The following is a 23,004-nucleotide window of genomic DNA, read 5'->3' as shown; positions in this document are numbered from 1 at the left end:
ATGACCAAGTGAGATGGGACCTTGCTCAGACGGATTGATTCAGGGTGAAGCACCCAACCCGGATCTTAGCCAGTAAGAGCACACAATTACTCAGCTCATCGCCATTGATCAGAAGTGGAGGACCTGCCCGTAGCTCAACCAATCAAAGCCTAGCATGGGTCAGCTCACAGGACTGGTTCAGAATTAAGGTGTGCAAACCATTCTGAACATCAGGTTTTCTTGAGCAGAGCCTGGGATGAAAGTCCCCAGACTCTCAGAACCACTAGATTGATCTACACTTTCCTGCTGACCTTACACAGGAGACCTTGTGGGTCAGAGCCGAGAGCAGCAGTTCTCAACCTCCCTAATGCCGCGCCCCTTTCATACAGTTCCTCATGTTATGGTGACCGCCGCTCCCCAAACATAGAATTATTTTCATTGCTACTCCATCACCATCATTTTGCTACCGTTATGAATCAGGCGACCCACAGGATGAGAGCCGCGGGCTTAGAGCCATCTGCTGCTACTACAGCAGACAGTATAGCTGAAGGTACGAGCAAGAAACAGGGACCTGGGGCTTCACCGGAACCCTGTGTCCAGCCAGGTCCAGCCCTGACACTGTACCGAGGTTTTGCAGACACTCTCACTAACAGGTGTTATGCTAAGTGAACCGGTCCGACCTGGGCTTGCTGCCACTTGGAACACAGAGGAGTGGGCAAGCGGCTCACCTTGAGGAGGAGCGGATACTTGCAGATCCTCTGGATGGGAGACAGCAAGTAGCCTTCCAGAGGGATGTCCGTGGTCTTCCGGCCTCCCAGCAGCATGCAGCTCTGCAAAGGGACAGAAGGCAGTCATTAAAACTGACTGGGAAACGCGGGGCGGGGAGACTAGGCCACTCTCAAAGCACCATGGGAAGCACTGAGAATCCAGCTGCAGAAAATCACAGTAGAGGCCATTTAGCAACAGCTCAAAACCAAACCGAACAGTCGTGGAGTCCATTCTGATTCACGGCAACCCTGGCAGACAGGGTGGAAGTACCTCCTGTGAGGTTCGGAGGCTGTCACTCCTTAGAGGAACAAAAAGTCCCATCTTCCTTCCGGGGGTTTCAAACTGCTGAACTCGGGGTTAGCCCAACTTGTAACCAGGACTCCACTGGGGCTGAAAGGAGCCCTGTGGTGCAGAGGTTAAGAACTGGGCTTCGAACTGAAAGGTCAGGGGTTTGAACCCAGAGGCCGCTTCTCAGGAGAAAGATGTGGCAGTCTGCATCTGTAAAGATTTCAGCCTCAGAAGCCCCAGAGATCAGGCCTCCCATTCTGTCCTAGGAGGTCGGTGTGCATGGGAATCGATTCAGTGCCGCTCGGTGTGGCTCTCTGGTTTGCCCAGCAGCTGAGGGAGTCTGTGGGCGGGGTGCGCGTGGTTGAGCCCTGGACGAATAGAGGTGGGCAGTGCAAACCTAGCTAGAGATACCTTGGAAGCAAGGCCTGACGGAGGAAATCCAGAGCCCATTTGTGGACAATGGAGCATCCCCCCACAGAGGGGTCGCAGGGAGGGGATGCGTCCATCAGGGTGCAGTCGAGCACGAATGGGTCACGCAATATACCCTCTGGTCCTGGAGGCCTCCTCACCACCGCCCCGCTATCACAACCTCAGTGCCACCTCCCACTCTGGACTAGACGGGAGCATGTACACAGGTACAGGCAAGAGGTAAAACTCACAACACATGGAACCCGGGAACAGGATTGGGAATAGAGATGCCAAAAGGGCAGGGGGAAGGCAGGGAGAGTGGGGGAGGAAGGGGGGCACCGATCGCAATGAATGGCACATAACCACACACCCCCATCCAGGGGGAAGAACAACAGAAACCAGAAGGGAAGGGAGACAGTGGTCTGTGTGAAATTTGAAAATAATTAACAATCTATAATCTATTTAGGGGCCATGAGGGTTGGAGGGGTGGGGGGAGGGAGGAGCTGATCCCAAGGGCTCAATGGAAAGTAAATGTCTAGAAAAGAACGATGGAATATGTGCACGAATATGTCAGATACAATTGATGTATGGATTGTAACAGGAGTTCTAAGAGCCCCCCAATAAAATGATCTAGAAAAAGAAACAGTCACAGCCTTCAACCCCCAACAACATGCTCACAGTTCTGCTTGGCACACGGTCACCTGCAGGCACAATCAACTGGGCAGCAACTGAGGGCTCAGGCACAAGGCAAGCTGAGTCTCCGTGGGGTGCAAACAGGGAACACCGCACTCAGCTGCTAGCCAGGAGGCTGGAGGCTGGCGTCTGCCTGGAGGTGCCTTGGAGGGTAGGCCTGACAAGCGATGTCTACCAAGTGGGCCACTGGGAACCCCGTGGAGCACAGTTCAGAGGGCTGGCCAGGGGTCAGGATGGACTTGCCAGCAGCCGGTGACAGGCTAAGGGAGCAATCCAGCACGCAGCCTAGAATGGGTTGGCAAGGTATGCTAGCAGGCCCAATCGCACCCACTGCCTGCTTCTGTCATTTAAGTTCTACTGGAGCTCAGGCGAGCACCTCAGCTCACACCAGGCCTGCGTCGGCTTCCAGCAGCAAAGGCAGAGCTGAGCACTTACAACACAGACCATATGGCTGCAAAGCGTGAACTAGCCACTCACCAGTCTTCTGTAGGAAAGTCTGAAAAGCTCATGAACATGCACCAGGGGTCAGGGGACAGGCAATGCAGCCGGGACTGGGACACAGCCTAGAACTCCACCCACTGGAGAATGGAGGATCTGTCTGAAGCAGACTACCCAACTCGGGAACCGAGTGACCCCTGGCAGCAGGGATGAGCCTCACACACACCTGGGCAAACAAAGGAGCCCAGAGGCCCTGTGGGATAAGGCTTGGTCTACTTAACCACAAGATCGGTGGTTCAAATCCACCAGCTACTCCTTGGGAGAAAGATGAGGCTGCCTGCTCCCTTAAAGACTTGTTGTCTCAGAAACCCTATAGATTGTTATGAGTCAGAAGGGACTCAGTGGCAGCGGTGCTGGTTGACCTGACAAAGTAGAGCTGTCCCATGAGGGTTCTGGGCCACACGTGCTTTAGACACAGCTTGCCAGGCCTTTCTCCCTCGGAACTGCTGGGGGTGGCGGGGAACTACCAAACGAAGGGTAGCAGCCGAGCTCTGTGACACCACCAGGGCCTCCTGGCGTGTTTCATCTGAGCCCATGTAGACCGCCATTAAAATGTGCAAGTGAATCCATGCAGTCCGTTGATGGGGGACATGTAGGTAGGAAAATACGAAAAGATGCCAAGGCAGGAAATGCACCGAACCCAGAAGAGGACTGCTCCGTGGAGGGAGAGGAACAAGAAGGGAAGTGGGAATCTTCAAATGGAGCCGCTCTGTGCCGGGCAGAGATCTAGGTAGGCCGCCTGCATTGACCAGAACTCCGGACTCCGTGTCTATCCAACCCCGTATCTATTCCTGGCACAGATTAGGGTAGAGGGGCTCCCAAAGCCGCAGCAGCAGCTGGGAGATGCCAGGGCCCAAGTCACTTACATGCAGGCCTTTGTCCTCCAAGCCAGCACTTGCCACCAGCTACCCTGGTGATGTCAGCTCAGAGCAAAGAGAGACGAGCCTGGGGGGGGGACGGGACGGGCAGGAGGGCCTCTCTCCAGAAGGCAAAAGGGACATATGGTGGGAGAAGGGTCTCGCTCTTTGTTCAGAAACCAGGAGTCTGCACAGATGGGCACAGCCACAACTACCTTTGTCCTCAATGATTTGAGATTGTTGGTCCACTTCGTTTTCATTTTCAAAAAAGGAAACATGCCTAACCCTTTCACCCCTATTCTCTTCTTACCTGGCCACCAGGCACACGGAGTCATCTCCCTTGTTGTACCTGGGTGCCACCGAGCCCACTGGGAACTCACAGCAACACCCTGTGACATGAGTTCCCTCAGCTGTCATCTTCAGGGGGCGGATCACCAGGTCTTCCTTCCGCAGGCCCTGGGGTGGGTGTGCACCACCAACCTCTCAGTTAGCAGCCGAGCTTCTAACCATGGGTCACCAGGGCTCCTTGGTTAGGAAAAGAGAGAGAGACCTCACCGCCATCGAGTCCATGCCGACTCCGGCAGCCCTACAGGTCAGGACAGGGCAGAACTGCCCCGGCACGTTGCTGAGACCGCAGCTGGTCACAGAAGTGGAAAGCCCCACCCTTCTCCTGGGCTTCTTAGCTGTCTCCTTTCAACACAAGGCCACTGCCATTGACTTGTAGCAAACCTTCACACCAGAGCTGAGCTGCTCCCTGGTGTTTCCAAGACTGGAAACCTTCACGGCAGCAAAGGGCCACCTCTTTCTCCCACGGAGCAGCTACTTTTGGTTAATGGGCCCAAGCTGAACCCACTATTCCAACAGAGCCCCTGAATTCTCATCTTCCTCCCATGAGCCCCACAGTCGTCCAGCTGATTCCAATTCATGGGGAGGCCACAGGGCAGCGTGGAGACGCAGCTGCTTGCCAAGGCCGCGATCTCTACCGAAGCAGACAGCCTCGTCTTGGAGCAGTTGGTGAGTTTTGAACCCCCACTCTTTCAGCTGGCAGCCCATTCCTTTGCTCCAAGGTCACTCCGGTGAGGTCTGATCTCCTAGACTTCCCAGTCTCTGGATGGCGGCAGCCCTTGGGCAAGGTGGGGAAAGGAAGCCGCCTTTCTGTCCACTCTGGCTCGCTCTGGCTAGTCTCCTGCAGACTTGAGGCTTTAAGCACCACCTATATGCTGAAGACACTCAAATTGATTTATCTAGTCTGGCCCCTGACCCTGAACCCCAGCTTCCAATCTCCAACGGCCTGCCGGGTACACCCACCGAGCCACCTACCAGGCACTGAACCCTCAAAACATGCAACACAGAACGCGTTCAGTACCTCTCACCCACACCAGTACCTCTCACCCCGCCACCTCCAGCTCAGGAGACCCAGCTCCGTTCTTCAGTTAGAGCCCAAAGCCAAGAATCTGGCCAGCCACGGCACTGTGCAGGCCGACCCGATGTTCATCCAACCTCCCACTGAGTCCCCCGAATGTCCCACCTGGACTCCCGGCATCCAGGGTGGCCTCAAGAGGTAATGTAGCCAGGCTGGCTCAAGCCCTCCGGTGGTGTTCCATCCCACTCAGAATAAAACCGGATGTTCTGGAAACCGCTGCCATGGGCCCCACCACTGTGGGCTATAAAGAGGCTTCTCCCCAGGTGTCTACCCCAAATATATGCGATACCTAAGGCACTGGCTACACATGGTAAATGACTATACACTTGGAGGTCATTGCAAGCAGGTCAGAGGTTCTTCTCCCTAAGGGTTGTTTTGTTTTTTTTTAATCATTTTATTAGGGGCTCATACAACTCTTATCACAATCTATACATACATCAATTGTGTAAAGCACATTTGTACATTCATTGCCCTCATCATTCTCAAAATATTTCCTCTCCACTTAAGCCTCCGACATTAGGTCCTCATTTTTCCTCTCCCTCCCCGCTCACCCCTCCCTCACGAGCCCTTGATAGTTTATAAATTGGTATTTTGTCATATCTTGCCCTGTCCGACGTCCCCCTTCACCCACTTTTCGGTTGTCTGTCCCCCAGGGAGGAGGTCACATATAGTTCCTTGTAATCGGTTCCCTCTTTCCTATCCACTCTCCCTCTAACCTCCCCATTTCGCCACTCACACCACTGGTCCTGTAGGGCTCATCCGCCCTGGATTCCTGTATTTCCAGTTCCTATCTGTACCAGTGTCCATCCTCTGGTCTAGCCAGACTTGCAAGGTTGAATTCAAGTCATGGTAGTGGGAGTGGGGAGGAAACATTTAGGAACTAGAGGAAAGTTGTATTTTTCATCGTTGTTACATCGCACCCTGACTGGCTTGTCTTATCAGCCATCTAGAGCAATCTAGTCTGTCCCACCCTAAGTAGGGTCCACTCCCTTCTCAGAAGGGTAGTGGATTCTTCTCCTGAAGGAGAGCCCGGTCAAGGTCAAGCTCCCTCAAAGATGCCCAAGCTTAAGCTGTCATCTTGAGTGTAGGGTCTGCCCATCTGGTCACATGTGTACCCCTAGTTCCTCCCTTCCTATTGTGTGTACAGCCCTAGCTCATCCCCTTCCTGTCATGCGTATGCCTGTTGTACAACCCCGGGCTTTGTTGCTTCTGAGCTAGATGGCCACTTATTTACCTTCAAGCCTTTAAGACCCCGACACTATATCTTCTGATAGCCGGGCACCATCAGCTTTCTTTGTCACATTTGCTTATTCATCCATTTGGTGTCTGACTCCTTTATTTGACTCTCTCTCCTCTCCTACTGTCTATGACTTTACCATGTTCTCTCTATATTATTACCACATAACTGCCCCGACAGCCCCCGTGGATGTTAGAGGCTCTAACACACCACACCTCAGGCCTGCTGGCTCTGCGTTGAGCAAGGGAAGCGTGCTGAGATTCCAGATGAGAGGAGGAGAGTGTACCCTGGCTGCCTCTGAGGCAGAGGGTCTGAGGGAATCTCCTAAGGCCCGGTCCTGGTCCTGGTGGCGGCTGCACGGGAGTGCCCGGGAGCGGGCACTGGCTGCATGTGTGCTATGCGCTACTAACTGAAGTGTCTGAAAGGCTGGGATTTGGTCCATTTCCCGAATGTCTCTTCACCCTCGGGCTTCTCTCAGCTCTCCGCCTCCTCGCTTTCCAAATGCTGCCCCCCATGTGTGCCACTCCTTGCTCTTCCTGGACGCCATCCAGATGTGCTCCGACCTCAGGGCCTTTGCACGCACTGTTCCTCTATCTGGAAGGCTGGCCCTCCTGGCGCCCGCACCTGCTCTCTCACTTTCTCAAACGGACCCTCCGAAATGGCTGTTAAGAAACACTAAATCTAAAATAGCAGCTGTCCCTCCACACCTGCTTTCTTCCTTTGTGTCCTGGATCTCCTCCAGAGAGCAGACCACCGCTGGACCTGATTTCTGAGTCCCCTCCCCCGGAAGGAAGGACTACCCCAGGGAAGTCAGGGTTTTCCAGACCTTGCTCTCACCGCTGTGTCCCCGGGGCTTGGAATGATGCCCACACCTCCGGGGAGGTGCCCAGGAAAAGGCTCTTCCATGGAGACATTTGCCCCACTGTCCACAGGTGGAAGCCCAGAAAGATGAAGGGCCACCCCATTGCTCAGTGAGGGCTCAGCACATCATGAGTGAAAAACGGGATTCTGCCTGTCCCCAAAGCCGTAACATTGTCCCCAAAGCTGGAACATCCCATAAGAGATTGGCAGCAGCTCATCCTCACATGGCCCAAACCGGGAGATGCTGGCAAGGAGGGAGACAGATGATGTCCGACTGCCTCCCCTGTCCAGCTGGGCCCAACCCTGCCACTCAAAGTGAAAAGCCCTTTGCCCACCAGGAAGACTGCAGATGAGAGCGAGAGAGGGAGGGAGGGAGGGAAAAAAAAGTTTGGGTTCTTTGCTTCACTGGGTCCAGCACACACCCTTCTGGCTTCTTTTTGCTTCCAGGGACCAGAAGAGCCCTGGGAACCAACCCTGGAGGGTGGAAACCTTAGCCCAGACCCCAGTGCCTGGGCAGGGTCATGCTGCTGCCGCCAGCTCAGCAAGTGGGTGGCAGCAACTTGGTCATCTCTGTCCAGGTGAGGGCTTGGCTCTCGTTGCATTTTGTGCAGTTTTGTGACTAGATGTGAAAAAGTGTGAAGGTACCGACACCATCAATAAAAACCATCCATTCTGAAGCTTAAAGGGCTGGAGACAAACACGGAAACCTATTAGGAAGTTCCCCCTTCATCTGGCTCCCCTTGGAACTGAGCCGGGAGCCAGAACTCGCTTGTGAAGGAAATGGGCACAATGGGCATACTTTGTTAGAGACTGTCTCGGTCCAACAGTGCTGCTCTAACAGAAATCCCACTAGCAGGGACTTGAATACACTGAAATGCATTCTCTCTGTGTGCAGGAGGCTAGACATCTGAACGCAGGGCACAGCCCGAGGCGAAGACATCCTGTCTCTGCCATCTCTCGGGGAACATCTTTGTCTCTTTTCAACATCTGTGGGCCTGGTGTCCCCTGGAAATCTCCATGTGCCTGGGCACACCAACATTCCCCAGGGTCTAGTGCAGTGTTCTCAACCTTCCTGATGCCGTGACCCTTTCATACAGTTCTTCATGTGGTGACTCCCCCAACCATAAAATCATTTTCGGTGCCACTTCATCACTATCACTTTGCTACTGTTATGAATCAGGCAACCCCTGAGATAGGGCCGTTTGGCCCCCAAAGGGGTCGTGACCCACAAGTTGAGAACCACTGGTCAAGGAGGTTCTCAGTAAAGAGACCCTGGGTCCAAAGGATGTGCTCACTCTTAGCTCCTCTTTCTTAGTGGTTGTAGATCCCTCTGATCTCTGCTTGCTCATTTACTGCTTAATCTCTTTAATATTTCAAGAGATGGACCCATGCTACAGCCTATCCTGCAGATTATACCCTCCCTGCCTTATTAGTATAATTCCCTCTAATCCTGCCTCATTAACATCATAGAGGTTAGGATTTGCAACACCTAAGATAATGGCATAATGCTGAGAATCATGGCTAAGCGGACACATATTTGGGGGGAAAGGAAGGTGAAGCGGAGAGACTCAATCCTATCTGTAACAGAGGCTGTGCAGACAGACGTGCAACTGAGGACCTAGTACACAGGTTAGCTCTCAGGGCAGGTGGCTAGCACGCACGACACTCCATCAGTTCACCGTGCCACCGCTGTGTGCACAACTCCCTGTGAGCTGCCGGGAAAGCACGCGGTATAAAGAAGGGTGTCTGGCTTAGAAGTAGAAGATAAATGTTTTGAAAACGACTGTGGTAGCAATTCTACAACACTGCTTGATGACTGAACTACTGAATGGTATGGTGTCTGGATTATGTCCTAATAAAATAGTTTGAAAGGAAAAAAAAAAAAACCAGCACCTTTGTGGAGGGTGGGGTGGGATCCAAAGCTAAAATAAGCATAATCGCTTAATGAAGTGTGTCCCCCGAGAGCAGTCATCAGACTCACCCATGACAAAGGCTAGGAGCAGTCCTCCAGTGACTCTTCTGCCAGAATTTTCAGTGGGTCCTAGTGTCCGTTTCCCCACCTTCTACCCTTCAGGTAGGAGAGAAACTAACCACCCACCCCACCCTACCCCCTACCCTCACTCAGCCCAGAGGTGGCCAGAGAACGGCCTGTCTACAGGCACTGGTTCAGAGAGCATTTGCTTTAGGATCTACACTGTGGTGGCACACTGATGATGTGCTGAGCAGCTAACCACAAGGTCAGCAGTTCAGAAACCCAGAGGGGCAGTTTTCCCTGTCCTGTAGGGTCCCCACCAGCTGGAATCAACTCGACGGCGGTGAGATTTGCGTTTGAGTGGAAAGGGGTACTGGGGTGACTAGAGGCCATGCTGCTACCACCTGGGAACAGAGCCAAGGGAGGCGAGAGAAGACTTCCTTGGGAAAATACCATCTGAACACCTAGATTCTGCCAGGCCTGAAGCTCTCTCCCATCGTAACTTCCCAGGAAAGTGAAGGAGCCCATTCCGTCTTCTGCCGAGGCCAGTTTTACGTGGACTTTCTTTTGCAGACTATTCAACAATCCCAACAAATACCGTTATCACTACCACTGCCACCACTCTCTGTGGGAGCATTACTTTATTTTTGCTTGTTTGTTTGTTTGTTTGTTTTTTATGAACCATTTTATTGGGGGAGGTTCTTACAAATCTTATGACAACCCATCATTCAATTGTATCAAGCACACTTGTACATGTGTTGCCATCAACATTTCCAAAACCTTTTCTTTCTACTTGAGCCCTTGGTATCAGCTCCTCTTTTTCCCCCCTCCCTCCCCTGCCCTCCCACCTTCATGAATCCTTGATCAATTATATATTATTGTTGTTAATTCATATCTTACACTGTCCATTGTTTCCCTTGCCCACATTTCTGTCATTCATCCCCTTGGGGGTGAGCTATATATCTAACCTTGTGATGGATTCCCCTTTCTCCACGCCCCCCACCTGGCCCCACACCTGCACTACCCTCATGCTGTCACTACCCCCACCCCCCATCCTCTTAATCTCATGAGGCCTGAATTCCATGTGTCAAGAGCTCCTATCTGTACCAATATGTGTACTCCAGTCTAGCCCACTTTGTAAGGACTGGGTCATGGTAGTGGGGGGGCGGGGGAAGGAAGTATTCGGGAACTAGAAGGATGATGAGGAGCATTACTTTAGACCAGGAATTGATAAGCTCAGCTCTAGGGCCACAGCTTGTCCGCCACCTGTTTTTATAAATAAAGTTTTATTGGAACACAGACATGCTCACAGCTTTGCATGTTGTCTACGACCGCTTTTGTGCTCTAAGGATAGAGCTGAGTTGTTGTGACAGGGACAGGACTGTGGGGATCACAAAGCCCTAAGTACCCACCATCTATTCCATTATAGAAAGCGTCTGCAGATCCCTGCTCAGACAAGAGCTTACTTCCGCTCAGGCGGGATCGGGCAGCAGGGTCCAATGGGGCTCTGTTGTATCCAGGGAGTCCGGAGGCTAGAGTCCTAGATATCAAAGGGGTGCAGAGTACGTGTGTTGGGGGGAGGGAAAGGCAGGTGTGGGGGGGGCACATACCAGGAGGAAGGCACGCACAGTGGGAATCTTGTTCAGCTCCACCAGCAGCCGCAGGGCCTTCTCGTGGTTGCTGCAGTATTCCTCGTACACACAGAACTTGTCCTTCTGCAAAGCAAAGGCACAGGCGGTAGGATGGGTCTTGGCAGGGAGAGGCATGGTCTGAAAGGGACTGGCAGCTGGAGAGACCACTGCAGAGGGCTCCCATCTGCTACCAGCCTCCCAGGTTCCCCTCGGGCCCCCATTGTGCACCCAGCAGCCTAAGGAGCCTTCTAGATGCAGCACAGCCAGCAGTCAAGATCGGGCTCCAGCTAAGTGGCCTGGGTTTGAATTCTGGCACTTCATCTCCTAGCTGTGACCTTGGACAGGTTCCCTGGCCTCTTCAGGTCTCAGATTCCTCATCTGGAAGGTAGATTGAATCGTTTCCAACTCATACGACTTATGGGAGCTGAAACAGGTGAGTTTGGGGCATGTAGTAAATGCTCGGTAAATGGTCTGCTATTTCTATTAGAGCATCTGATTGTGTCACCCCATTTAACGCTGTCTGATGGGTTTCTGTGATGCATGAATGGAAAGCCAACGTGTACCACAAATGCAAAGGCCCAGGTAATGTGGTCCTGCCTTCCCCCAACTTCATCTCACCGGTCTTCTAGCCACTCCTTGAATTTGCCAAGCCTATTCCTATCTCAAGAAGCCCTGATGGCACTGTGGGTTAGGTATTGGGCTGACAGCCCCAAAGTTGACGGTTCCAATCCACCAACAACTTTACAGGAGAAAGATGAAAACTTGCGCTCCCATAAAGACTGACACCCCTGGAAGCCCAAAGGGACAGTTCGACTCTGTCCTACAGGGTTGCTATAATCATTTCAATGGCATGGAGAGAGAGACTTCTACCTCAAGGAACTCTAGTAGCACTGTGAATTCAACACTAAGCTGCTAACCATAGAATTCGCAGTTCAAATCCACCAGCCTTTCCACAGGAGCAAAATGAGACTGCTCCTATAGAGATTTAGTCTTAAAATCCTGAAGGAGTCTGTCCCAACAGAGTTGCTATGAGTCAAGTTCAACTCCGTGGCCATGGGTTTGGGTCCTACCCCAGAGCCCTTGCACCTACCATTCCCTTTGCCTAGAGCACTCCTCGCCCAAGTCTAGCTACGCCCAACCATTCAGATTACAAGGCAAATGACCCTTAGGCTGCCCCCGCTAGAGCAGCCATGCAGGTGTTCTCTACCCTCCACCTGCCTTGGTTTTCCTCATGGAATTGTCTGGAGCGTGTATCATCTGTCTTTTCCCACTTGACAGTCAGCACCCTGATGGCAGTGATCACAACTGCCTTGTTCACTGGACTCTTCTCTGATCCTGGCACAGTGCCCAGAACCTCAGTAAATTCTTGCTAAAGAACGTACTTTGCACACCTGCCATGTACCATACGGTGTGTCGGTGAACCCAGGCTCAGGATTTGGCAGGAACAAGCCCTTGTCTGGTCACTGCCCCCACAACACCAACTGTCCTGAGGCAGAAAGACGCCTCTGTTAACCTCCGGGTACCACAAACCTGGAAGTCACCTGTAGGTCACCAGGCTTGTAACCATCAGCCAGGCTTCTGGAATTAGAAAGGGTAGAGCCTTCTCAGCCCAAAGACCTCCACTGAGCAGTCTCCATTTGGAAAGACTCTTAGAATGCCACCTTCCTCCCCGTCCCCCATCAAGCAAGGATGTCCTGGGTGAGGCCACTGGGGAAGGAAGCATTGAAGGTCAGTGACCTCAGGCTAGGTGGGGGTGGGGAGGGTGGGGGGGTGAGCGCAGGAGACCCCAAAAAGCTACGGAAGGAAGAGGTGGGTCTGCAGAGCTCTAAACAAGGCCCCAGTTGTCCTTCCGGAGGGAGGGTGGGTGGTGGCCGGAAGTGGGAAACCAAAGGAGAGGAAAATGGTTTCAGATTCAATCAACGGTCCGCCCCCAGCCCACCCCCACTCCCCTCTGGAGGCTGCCGGTGCTCAAGCGCTTTGGGACGAAGTACTAGTGGCCAGAGCTGAGGCCGGCCTACACGTGTGTCTGCACTGTACTGACCTCTCACACGAGAGTGAACTCATCCACTCCCCCCGACTGTCTCAGGTGATAATTACACGAGCCAGTCCATTGAGCACATGGGAAAACGAAGACACACAGGAGTAGAGTCACTTGGCCAGGATCTCACAGCTAGTGACGTGTCAGAACCAGGATTCAAACTCCGTCAGCCCCTATGCTGATGGCCTGCTCAAGGTCACAGCCCAGGATACAAGTCTAGACCATCCCACAGGCTACATTCCAAGAAGCACTACCTACCAGGTGCCTAGGCACCCAGCTCCACCTTCTCTAAGAGTGGGTGGCCTCCAACAGGGATTTCACCTCTTCATAATCTGTTTCCTTGTATATAAAATGGACATAACAGACGTCCCACCAACCTCACCACGACTGGGCTGCTGGAGGAGAAAAATCGCCATCTATATGAATATACATGTGTGTGTCACACATAGAACAATTCCTGTAAGTTTTAGTTATTAACACAAAGATACATGAATCGGCAGGAATTAAAGTCACAACACAATGTCACAAATATCAGGTGCACATACACATACAAATCATGGGACACGCATCACTCTAATGCACACTGAGAGATCACCAAATGATTTTAAACATAACACACAAGCCATCTGCTCCAAAAACCAACGCCAACATCAGCTCCAAACATCAACACCAGCACACACCGAGTCCTGAGTCACAATCTCCTTCTGTCTACAGCCACTTGAGATGCTCACACATGCACACACACAAGAGCAGAGGAGGAGAGGATGCCCCCAGGAGCCCCCCAGCAGCCCCTGTTCCATTGCCACTTGTTTCTAATGCACCAGGGGACCAGGAGGGTGAGAAGTCTGAACTACAGAGATTATTTGGTCATAGGTAAAACAATGGGGGGGGGGGTCTGACGTAAACATGTGGAGCCACGGACTCAGCCACACACCGTGGGAAGGTGTGCTACAGGCTAGTGAGAAGGAGCTTTTCTCTAGGCAGTGGGACCCAACCTGTACCTGGCACCTGTGCAGAGAAGGCCTGCAAGGCTGTAGAGAGAGGACAGGCTCTGAATACAAGCAGGTGAAAAACAGAAGGGGTCTGGTTGTGTGTAAGGAGACCTTGATAAATTGTCTCTGCAGCCAACAGCCCCACCCTGCGCATTCCCCGGGCCCCCATTCCTAGCCCTCCTTGAAGTTCTAGATCAGGGGTCGGCACACTTCCACTCCCGAGCCATAAGCCCCCCGGGGGCAGGGTTTTCATCTGTTGAGGTGACAGCCAGGGTGCCAACGGGGCCATGGGGCCAGGCCTTGAACTGGTGTCATGGCTCTTTGGTAAGAGAAAGCCAGCAAACAGAGGGAGGGCCTGAGAAGGGCCCAGTGGCTCCTCAAACCAGCTCCGCATCGCTCCCCAGGCTGACCTAGCTACCCCACAGCCTCAGCTCTTGGTCTAGAGCAGTGGTTCTCAACCTTCCTAATGCCATGACCCTTTCATACAGTTCCTCATGTTGTGGTGACCCCCCAACCATAACATTATTTTCATTGCAACTTCATCACAGGTTGAGAACCGCTGGTCTAGAACAAGGGTCAGCGAATGTGAGACAGAAAAGCCTAGCCTGTCCCTCACAACAACCTGAAAATGATTCAAGAGCCATAAATACATGCTTTACAAACAAATGAAAGCACCACTAACTGAACAATAAATAGCCTTTAGATATTTTTTTTTTTTCAGTCTACTTCAGAGCAATGTGTACTGAAAGAGCTGCCCATGGCTCGGGAGTGGAAGTGTGCCGACCCCTGATCTAGAACGTTTGCTGTTGTCCACCCCCAGCACCTATTCCACTTCCGGAGACCTGCCTTGCCTTCAGCATAAGCCAGCTGAGCACGTGCCCCACAGCAAGCCAATCATAGCCTTCCTTATCCTGGCAACAGTGGCCCCATGCCGCAAATTGGGCCGATAAATGCCCACAAGGACTCATGTCTCAATTATTGGGAACAGGGGCTCTCATTGAACTGTCTATCAGTGATGAGCCGGCAGGGTGTCAGCTGGCGCTGGTGAAGGCCACCCTACCACCGCGTGAGATGTGCTCACCCCGCCCCCAAGAAGGAAGCTAATGGAGAAATGGCGAGCTCAGAGACAGAGAGAGAACACGCCCTGAGAACACCATTTGGGGTGCTGGATCCAGCTACGCCTGATGCCAATCCCACCCACCGAACATTTCATTTGTCTGTACCAAGAAAATTCCTTTTGCCTAAGCCTATTTGAGAGGGGAAACGAAGTGGCCCCAAGCCTGACGAGGGAACGGGCCTCCCTGTCTGCTTCCACCTATACCATGGAAGGCTGAGCCAGGAATCAAGGATGAGTCTGTTTCTTCTCCCCTGCCAACCCCAATCAAGGGGCACTACCGGCAGGACCCTGGTGACAGGGGTTACGGGGCTCCACGGGGAGCCCAGACCCGGGTGCTGTGATGGATGATGGATGTCACCAATGGCCAGGTGGCCACAGGGTTGCCATTCCTCACCCACCCATCCCCTGAGCCCCCTCTCTGACACGCTCTGCCAGGTCAACCTCTCCTTCAGGCTGCAGAAAGGGCAGAGGTCAAGGCTTGGGGCTCTTGGAGAAGTGCCATTTAGCCAATGACAGCATCCCCTGCTCTTGGAAACTGGGCCCCGCCCACTCACTCTGTCCTCCTTACGATCTGGCCTGTCTTGGCACCCTGCCCCAGGGTGGGCCTGTCTGGGCCCCTACAGAGAAGTGGGAGCCGCGGCCTCCAGGGGCAGCCTCCGGGAGCCTGCACAGGACTGTGGGTGTTTGGTCAGATGAACCAGCAGCACTGGGAGCATCCAGAGGTGGGGGAAAATGAGGAGCTCGAGGCTGTGGGTGTGAAGGAGAAGAAATCAAGGGAGGGGGACCACTGCCCGCAGAGGACAGCTAGGGGAGGGAGCCTCACCCCTGGGAAGGCCTCGGGATTGTCAGAGGGGCAGATGCTGTCCACAGTGCCCAGGGTGGCACTGGCTGCTCCAAGCCACCTGATCCACAGCCAGAGAGCCCAAGACAGCGGGAGGGGAGCGTGGAATCTGAGTCTCTACTCTGCGAGGGAGTCCCCCGTCCAGCGCGTGGCTTTTTTCTTAGCGTAAGGAGATGCCAAAAGGAGTCCCGGTGGGGGAGTGGCTACAAGTGTGGCTGCTCATCATAAGTCGGCACTTTGAAACCACCCGCTGCTCTGAAGGAGAATGTGGGGCTTGCTGCACCGGTAAAGAGCGGCAGTCTCAGGAACGCACAGAGGCAGTTCTACCCTGTCCTGTAGCGTTGCTGGGAGCTGGCACTGACTCCTGGCAGTGATTTGGGTTTGGGGTTTTGCTTTGGTCTGGGGGAGCAGGTATTCCCTGCTGCGGGCTAGGTGGTGCCCCTGGGCTGGTCTGTCGGCCAGGCCCCGCCGTGTCTTCCTCTCCTGGACAACTGTCCCTGTCTTATGGGTTCTGCTTCTGATTACCACCTGGCCACCCTGATGCTTCCTGGACCCTGGGCATCCCAAACAGAACCTACATGAGCCCGGAACCAGCCAGCACCCAGGAGTCCCTTCCTGGCGCTGGGTGAGGGTAGGAGCTATGGGTGAGGCCTCCAGAGACGGTGGTCCCACTGCCCCAGAGGCTGAGGCTGGCTGCCAACGGCTCTCGGCCCAAATGCCTCCCAGGAGCTACCCTCAGCTGAGGAAGCCATCTGCCTGAAGCTCTCCACCCCCAACCCCTGAAACGTCTGGAGGCCAGTGACAGGCCACATCAGTTCCAGAAAGCCTAGGTGCAGAGGTGCAAACTTCAGCTGCCTCCCATAATCCACCTGCCCATACACACCTCAGCCTCAGCTTCCGGAACCCCAAGACACCCGGGGCGGCTTTTAAAAACCTCAAAGCAGAATTACAGGCTGCTAGCAACACCCCAGGAGCCTAGGGAGTACGCAAAGGAGGAGTGGGTGAGGGGAGCTGGGTTAGACGGTTTTAAATGAAGAGACACTGACTCCCACCTAAGGAAGCAGGCCCCTGTCTCTATTGTTCCAATACAGCAAGCAGGAGGAAGGAAGAGTAATCCAGGCCACTAAGTTCATCTCCTTTTGCTTGTCATTTGGAAAACCGGAAGCCTAGGACAGGCTTGGGCTCAGTGCCTTAGGTGGGCAAGAGTTTCTAGCCAAAATAGGCAACACAATTTGATTTCTCTTACTTATTTTCAGAGTTACCTTAAAGAGGGGGTGGGGAGCGTCAGGACCTCAGGCTGCATGTGGTCAGGTGCCGCCCAGTCCGCACCAGCCCATGGCCACCCAGGGCACAGCAGAAGGAAGCACCGCCCGGTCCTTCTCTAGGCTCACCATGGTTCCCAGGCCCGAGCCCCTTATTGCAGCCCCTGCGTCAGTCCATCTCCTTGCGAGCCTTCCTCTTTTCTGCTGCGCCTCCACTGTATAAGGCCCCAGCAATCCGCAACACCAATGTCACCAGCCTCCTCACTAAAGCAACGCCCTCCCAGCCATCACACGAGGGGGGAGTTAATTTAATTTAATGTCTGACCCGTGTGACCCATGAATGATGTTATAAATCTCCAAAGGACCCCCCTGGGCAGAAAAACAGGCTCCCCGATCCCTGATTCAGACTGACAGCGTGGGTTTGCTTTGTTTGTTAAGGGGTTTTGTTTTGTTTCGGGTGTCACTATATATAGCAAGCAACACACATTTTTCATTTCTAAACATGACAGACATTTCCTTTTTCAAGTTGTTTTACAATTTGCGTTTTTTTGTTTTTTAAGTGAATCACATTCTAAAAGTTTAAACTAGGAGTAAGCAGATGCTGAGTGAAAAAACGACAGACTTAGTACGTGTGTTTACTGCACCCGACAAACCCTGGGTTTTGCCTGTGGTTATTGTCAGCTGATCCAGCTCACAGTGGTGATCCCATAGGCAACCCTGTGATCCACGGGGCTGTCATTGGCTGGATTTCGGCAGCAGATCACCAGGCCTTTCTCCCTCATCTTTATTAGTCCGGAAGCTGTGCTGAAACCTGATTGGCATCACAGGAACATGCAAGTCTCCACTGAGAGACAAGGGGCAGCTGCCCTTTGTGCGCTGGGTGGGAACTGGACCCAGGTCTCCACGTGAAAGAGATTTCTAGCACTGAGCCACCACCCTCAAGAGAGTCAAAACCCAGCTCTTAGAAAATAAATAATAAACTTTAAAATAAACCCAGCTCTCACACTAACAGAACTTTGACTCTGAACTGAATCAGCCTCCTCTCATGCCCTGCCGATCGAGTGGCAGGCACAGCAGTGTGGGCCTGACTCCGATCTCCATGCTGGGGCAGAGCAATGAACAAAGTCCCACTCGACTTGGGGAAAGCACCCAAGGGCCAGAGGCCCTTGCTGGCCAGTGAGTAACCCAGCCACGACTCATACCCATGTCAGCCTGAGCCTGAGCCCATCCTCCTGGCCATTAGAGTCTGCCTCTGGTCTTCCTGTGCAGAAGGCTCTGCCAAGCCAGGGGTCATGGGAGGCCCTGGAAGCGGTCAGTCAGGGAGGGGCCCTGAGGGAAGGGAGACCGCATTCAATCTGACAGTGAGACAGAGAATTGCAGCTAAAATAAAATTCCAGAGCCTGCCTGGTCCCAAGCGCTTCCATTGTTCCTGGGAGGCTGAGACCTCCCAGACAGGCTGCAAAGGAAGCTGGCAGAGGGGGGCAGTGCAGGCACCAAGGGAGAAGCCCACTTCCCCAGAGCTGCCAAGTGTGATAGAGGCCGGGGCATTGTACTTACGAATTTCAAGAAAACATTCCCAAGTTCGTGCTGAGACTGGGGCTCCGGATGTAAACAATATTCCAAGGCAGCCAAGAAATCCTTGTGAACCTCCAGGATGTCTTCGATGTTAGAGAACAGGATCTGTGAGGACGGGGCAGGCGAGGGTTGGCATTAGTGCAGGCAAAACCCAAACTCCCTGCCACGGAGTCCAGGCCGGTTCGCGATGACCAACAGGGCAGGGTGGACTGTCCGTGGGTCCCTGAGACTGCAACTCTTTGTGGGCGTAGAGCTCCGGCTTTCTCCCAACGGAGGCAGAGAGAGAGAGAGCGAACTCAAGTGTGAAAACAAAACTGAATCAACAAAGCAAAGTGCACAGCTTCTGGTGTGGGTGAGGATCCAGTGGAAAAAGGGGGAACTGATCACAAGGATCTACATCATCCCCTCCCTAGGGGATGGACAACAGAAAAGTGGGTGAAGGGAGACATCAGACAGTGTAAGACATGACAAAATACTAATAATTTCTAAATTATCAAGGGTTTGGGAGGGTGAAAAATGAGGAGCTGAGACCAAGGACTCAAGTAGAAATAAAATGTTTTGAGAAGGATGATGGCAACAAGCGTACAAATGTGCTTGACACAATGGATGGATGGATAAAATGATTAAAGAAAGAGGGACATTCTCATGCATGGGGACCAGTTTACCACTAATACAAACAGGGGTGGGGAGAGGAGGGGGACACAAAGAATGCCTGCACTGTTAGGAATGTGACAGTATTTATTGTCTGTGGCCACAAGTTCTCACTATGAGGTGCTGTGGTGGCACAGTGGTAAGAACACTTGGCTGTTAACTAGAAGGTCAGAGGTTTGAGCCCACTCCAGAGTTAAAACAAAAAGATGACCATGACACAGTGAACTGCTCCCGCGAAGATCGCAGCATCAGACAACAACGCAGGGGCAGCTCTATCCTGTCCTAGAGGGTTGCGATGAGTCTGAGGCAACCTGACGGCAACGGACGAGCCTCACTTCACATAGGCCTGATGGCACAATGGCTAAGCCCTCGACCAGAAGCCAGAAGGTCAGCAGTTCAAACCTACTAGCCACTCCATGGAAAAAAAAAAAAAAAAAAAAGACCTATGGTCTGCTCCCGCAAAGATGACCATGCTGGAAACCCTATGGGGCAGTGCTCCTCTGTCACCGAGGGTCACTGGGAGCTCACATCGACTCAGGGGCGCCCTACCCCAACAGTAGATATCTAAGACACCAATACAACAGCAAGGGGATCCTGGGCAGGGCAGAGACAAGAAATTTACCAATTCTAAATACAGAGTCCAGGGACAGCCACTCTGAGAAAGAGACATCGGAGCCAAGTGCTGAGGAAATGAAGACCAATCTCATGGGTCCTTAGAATGCACCCACAAAGTCTGCAGAGTGAGGTGGCCTGAGGGAGGTCACTTTTTGACTGCTGCAGAGCCCAAGGTAGCCAGAGACCCTATGTTCTCTCCTTGTCACCCCGGGAGACGCTGGTCATATGAAGGGGCTGGAAAACGCACCCTCACTGTGTGGTCAGTGCCTGGCTCTCCTGATCGAGCCCACAAGGCTGAAAGTGCTTACGTTAAAAGTGTACCTAACAGGCTCTACTCGAAGAAAGAATGGCAGCAGTCACCAACAAATGCTTGTCTCCTGAGTGGGAACCCAAATGCCAGGAGAATCCATGTACTGTCAAAAGACAGGTACAAGAATGGTCCAACATTCCCCCACACTTGGAAAGATCCCAAAGAGCCATACACAGGAAAATAGATAAGGAGGTTGTGGTATGCCCGTGTTGTGGAATACTACACTGCAATGAAAAAGGATGGGTCACAGCTATATCCAGAAACATGACAAATCTCACAGGAATTATGCCGAGCAGAAGTTGCTGGACAGGGATGAGCTGGTATGCAGGGCTTGCCAACGGGCCCAGCCAACCAGTGGCACTATTGGGGAGGAGGTGCAGGCTGGTAGGAGGCAGCGAGGAGCCTACTAGGGGTGTGAAATGTTCTCTGTCCTCGCCTCATCATGGTTACCCAGGTGTAGTCACGTGGGGAAAAGCATCATGCTGGTTATTTGGGATCCATCTCTGCCCTTTACTGGAGCCCTGGTGGCATAGTGGCTCACGTACTGGGTTGCTAACCACGAGGTCAACAGTTCGAAACCACGGGAGCATGACGAGGCGTTCTACTCCTGTGAAGTGTCACAGTCTTGGAAACGCACAGAGGCAGTGCCACCCTGTCCTCTAGGGCTGCTCTACGTCATCACCGACCCACCCGATGGCAATGAGTCTGAGTGGTGCCCTTTACTGGGATAGCTCAATAATAAAAGTCATTTTGCACGTTATAGTACATTATCATTTAAAGCTGCAATACATTGTAAATGGCAACAGATAAACAGGTGCTCGGAACATATTTCCTGACTGAGAAAGTACGTGACTGGACGGGTGCAGGTTGCTGTGGGGGCAGTCAGATGCCTCACAGCGCCCCGGCCTCGCCATGGCTGCTACACTGGAGCCCAGGGCTGCAGCCCCTGGGTGGATCCATCTCAGGAGGGTCTTTCCTCTTTTTCGCTGGCCTGCCACCTAAGTATGATGTCATTCTCCAGGGACCGGTCCTCCCTGACTCAATCGAGATGTGTGAGACGAAGTCTCACCCTGCTCGCTTCGAAGGAGTATTCTGTTCCAGCTAGCCTTCTTCCAAAAGCGATTTGATCTGGCCGGCCATGGTCCACTTCACCAACACCCTAATCCACCCACATCAATTCTTTGGTCTTCTAATCCGTTGTCCAGTTTTCACTTTCATGGAAGTGATTGGAAAGACCACGGCTCGGGGCAGGAGCACCATCACCCTCAGAGCTACCGCTTTGCTTCTCCACCCTTCCAAGAGATCCTGAGCCGATGTGTCCAATGCCTTGCACCGAATGGGCGTACAAAATACTTAAACCCCAATACCCTAGGGAGCAGTCATGGGGTGACCTCAGGCAGGTCTCTTGACATAATGAAACCTCAGTTTCCTTTTCCAGAACACCGGGCTTACGATTCTCCACAGATGAGGCTACTGGCCAGATTCACTGGGACATTTGGGGGCAGGTCTTTCCTGACTCTCTGGAATCCTCTGTAGACTGTGAAACTTGGGTGTCAGCCAGTCAGCACCACCTCTGCCCCTCACCCTGCCCTGGCTACCCTGCTCCCCTCTGAACAGACCCAGCAGACCCCAAAGGCAGCTTCTTCCCAGACCGCGAGGTCACGGGAGAAAGCCAGGCGGGGCGGAGCAGGCCTGCGCCAAGCACACAGAAGGTCTATTGACGTCCTCACAGAACTCCCCAGAGTCAGGCCAAATGGCAGCCGGGACCCATGACTCATCAGTCCGGCCCACACTCAGCGCCCTGTGCAGGGTGGGGGCCAGGGCTGCCAGGAGGGCACTGGAGAAGCCAGGCTCCCGGGGGCCTTGGGGAGGGATTTTCCATGGGCTCTTAGCCAGGATCTGCTGCAAGGAGCTGGGAAGACAGGGTGGTCGTGGTGAGTAGGGAGAGCCTTGAGGCTCCCCCTCAAGGTGGGGGCTGGGTAGAGTCCTGCTGGCCCCCACAAGCAGGTTGCCCTTTGAACAGGGAGGTCTCGAGGGGCTGCAGGGAGCAGAGTGAGAGCAAGGCCAGCTACCAGTCACGTGACAGGCCTCCCCCTCCACATCGCTGAGCACTGCCTACCTGAGGAGGAGAGCAACAAGGTCAATGGGGATGAGCCCTCCAGCCCCGGCAGCCCCCAACCCCAGGTCCATACCTTGACGTTCTCCTCTGTGATGCCCTTCTCCGCAGAGTCTGCCACATTCTGCCGGATGCGATGCAGGAAGGCCTGCAGGAGAAGAGAAAGGGCAGAGGTAAGTGTCCCTGTCTCCACTGGTCCTTAAGGGACATAAAGTCAAAGGCCACCTGGCCAGTAGTGGGGTACAGGCAGGGCACGAGGAACAGCTTACTTTGCTGACATCTTCAACCAGCAGGGACATCCCTCTCTCCCACTCAACGCCCAAATATTTACTGAGCATCTACCACCGACCAGCCCCCGTGCTGGCCCTGAAGGCCCTGCCGTGAACAGCACTGGGTCTCCGCCCTCAGGGATCAGGCCCCAGGCAGGGGGCTGGGGGTGTCAGGCCTGTGTCTTCCCCTTGGGTCCTCTCAGAATACAGCCAGCCCCCCACCCTTCTCATCCTCCCCGCTTTCCTTAAAAGGTAACTCCTACATAATAGCGCTCACGTGTTTAAAAGAAGCCTTAGTGATGCACAGGTTAAGGCCCCCACTAACTGCTGACTAAAAGGTCGGTGGTTCAAGTCCACCTAATAGCTCTGTGAGAGAAAGACCGGTGATTCACATGCATGAAGATTTAACACAAACTCACCACCACCGAGCCATTCTGATTCACAAGGCAAGGTGGGACGCTCTTGTGGGTTTCTTTACGGAAGGAGAAAGCCTCGTTTTCCTCCCTCAGAGCAACTGGTGGGTTCAGACGGCGGAAATCTGAGGTTAGCAGTCCCATGTGTCATCTACTCGGTCATCCAGCACCCCCACAATGATCACCTTGG

At 53.3% G+C, this 23,004-nt stretch overlaps 1 protein-coding gene across 1 annotated transcript in view; it reads right to left on the bottom strand.

Annotated features, from left to right (window-relative positions):
- The window catches only part of PREX1 (phosphatidylinositol-3,4,5-trisphosphate dependent Rac exchange factor 1), a 211,067-nt gene that overhangs the window by 104,371 nt on the left and 83,692 nt on the right, over window positions 1-23,004 (bottom strand). The window contains 4 exon segments of the mRNA XM_004698311.2: window positions 708-809; window positions 10,595-10,699; window positions 18,423-18,545; window positions 22,209-22,280. Of these exon segments, the coding sequence (XP_004698368.1) occupies window positions 708-809; window positions 10,595-10,699; window positions 18,423-18,545; window positions 22,209-22,280 (402 nt within the window).

The sequence above is a fragment of the Echinops telfairi genome, unplaced genomic scaffold (assembly GCF_000313985.2).
Source record: "Echinops telfairi isolate 266 unplaced genomic scaffold, ASM31398v2 ScPeMD7_5592;HRSCAF=6446, whole genome shotgun sequence".
NCBI lineage: Eukaryota > Metazoa > Chordata > Mammalia > Afrosoricida > Tenrecidae > Echinops > Echinops telfairi.
This window is presented reverse-complemented; position numbering and strand designations above follow the sequence as displayed.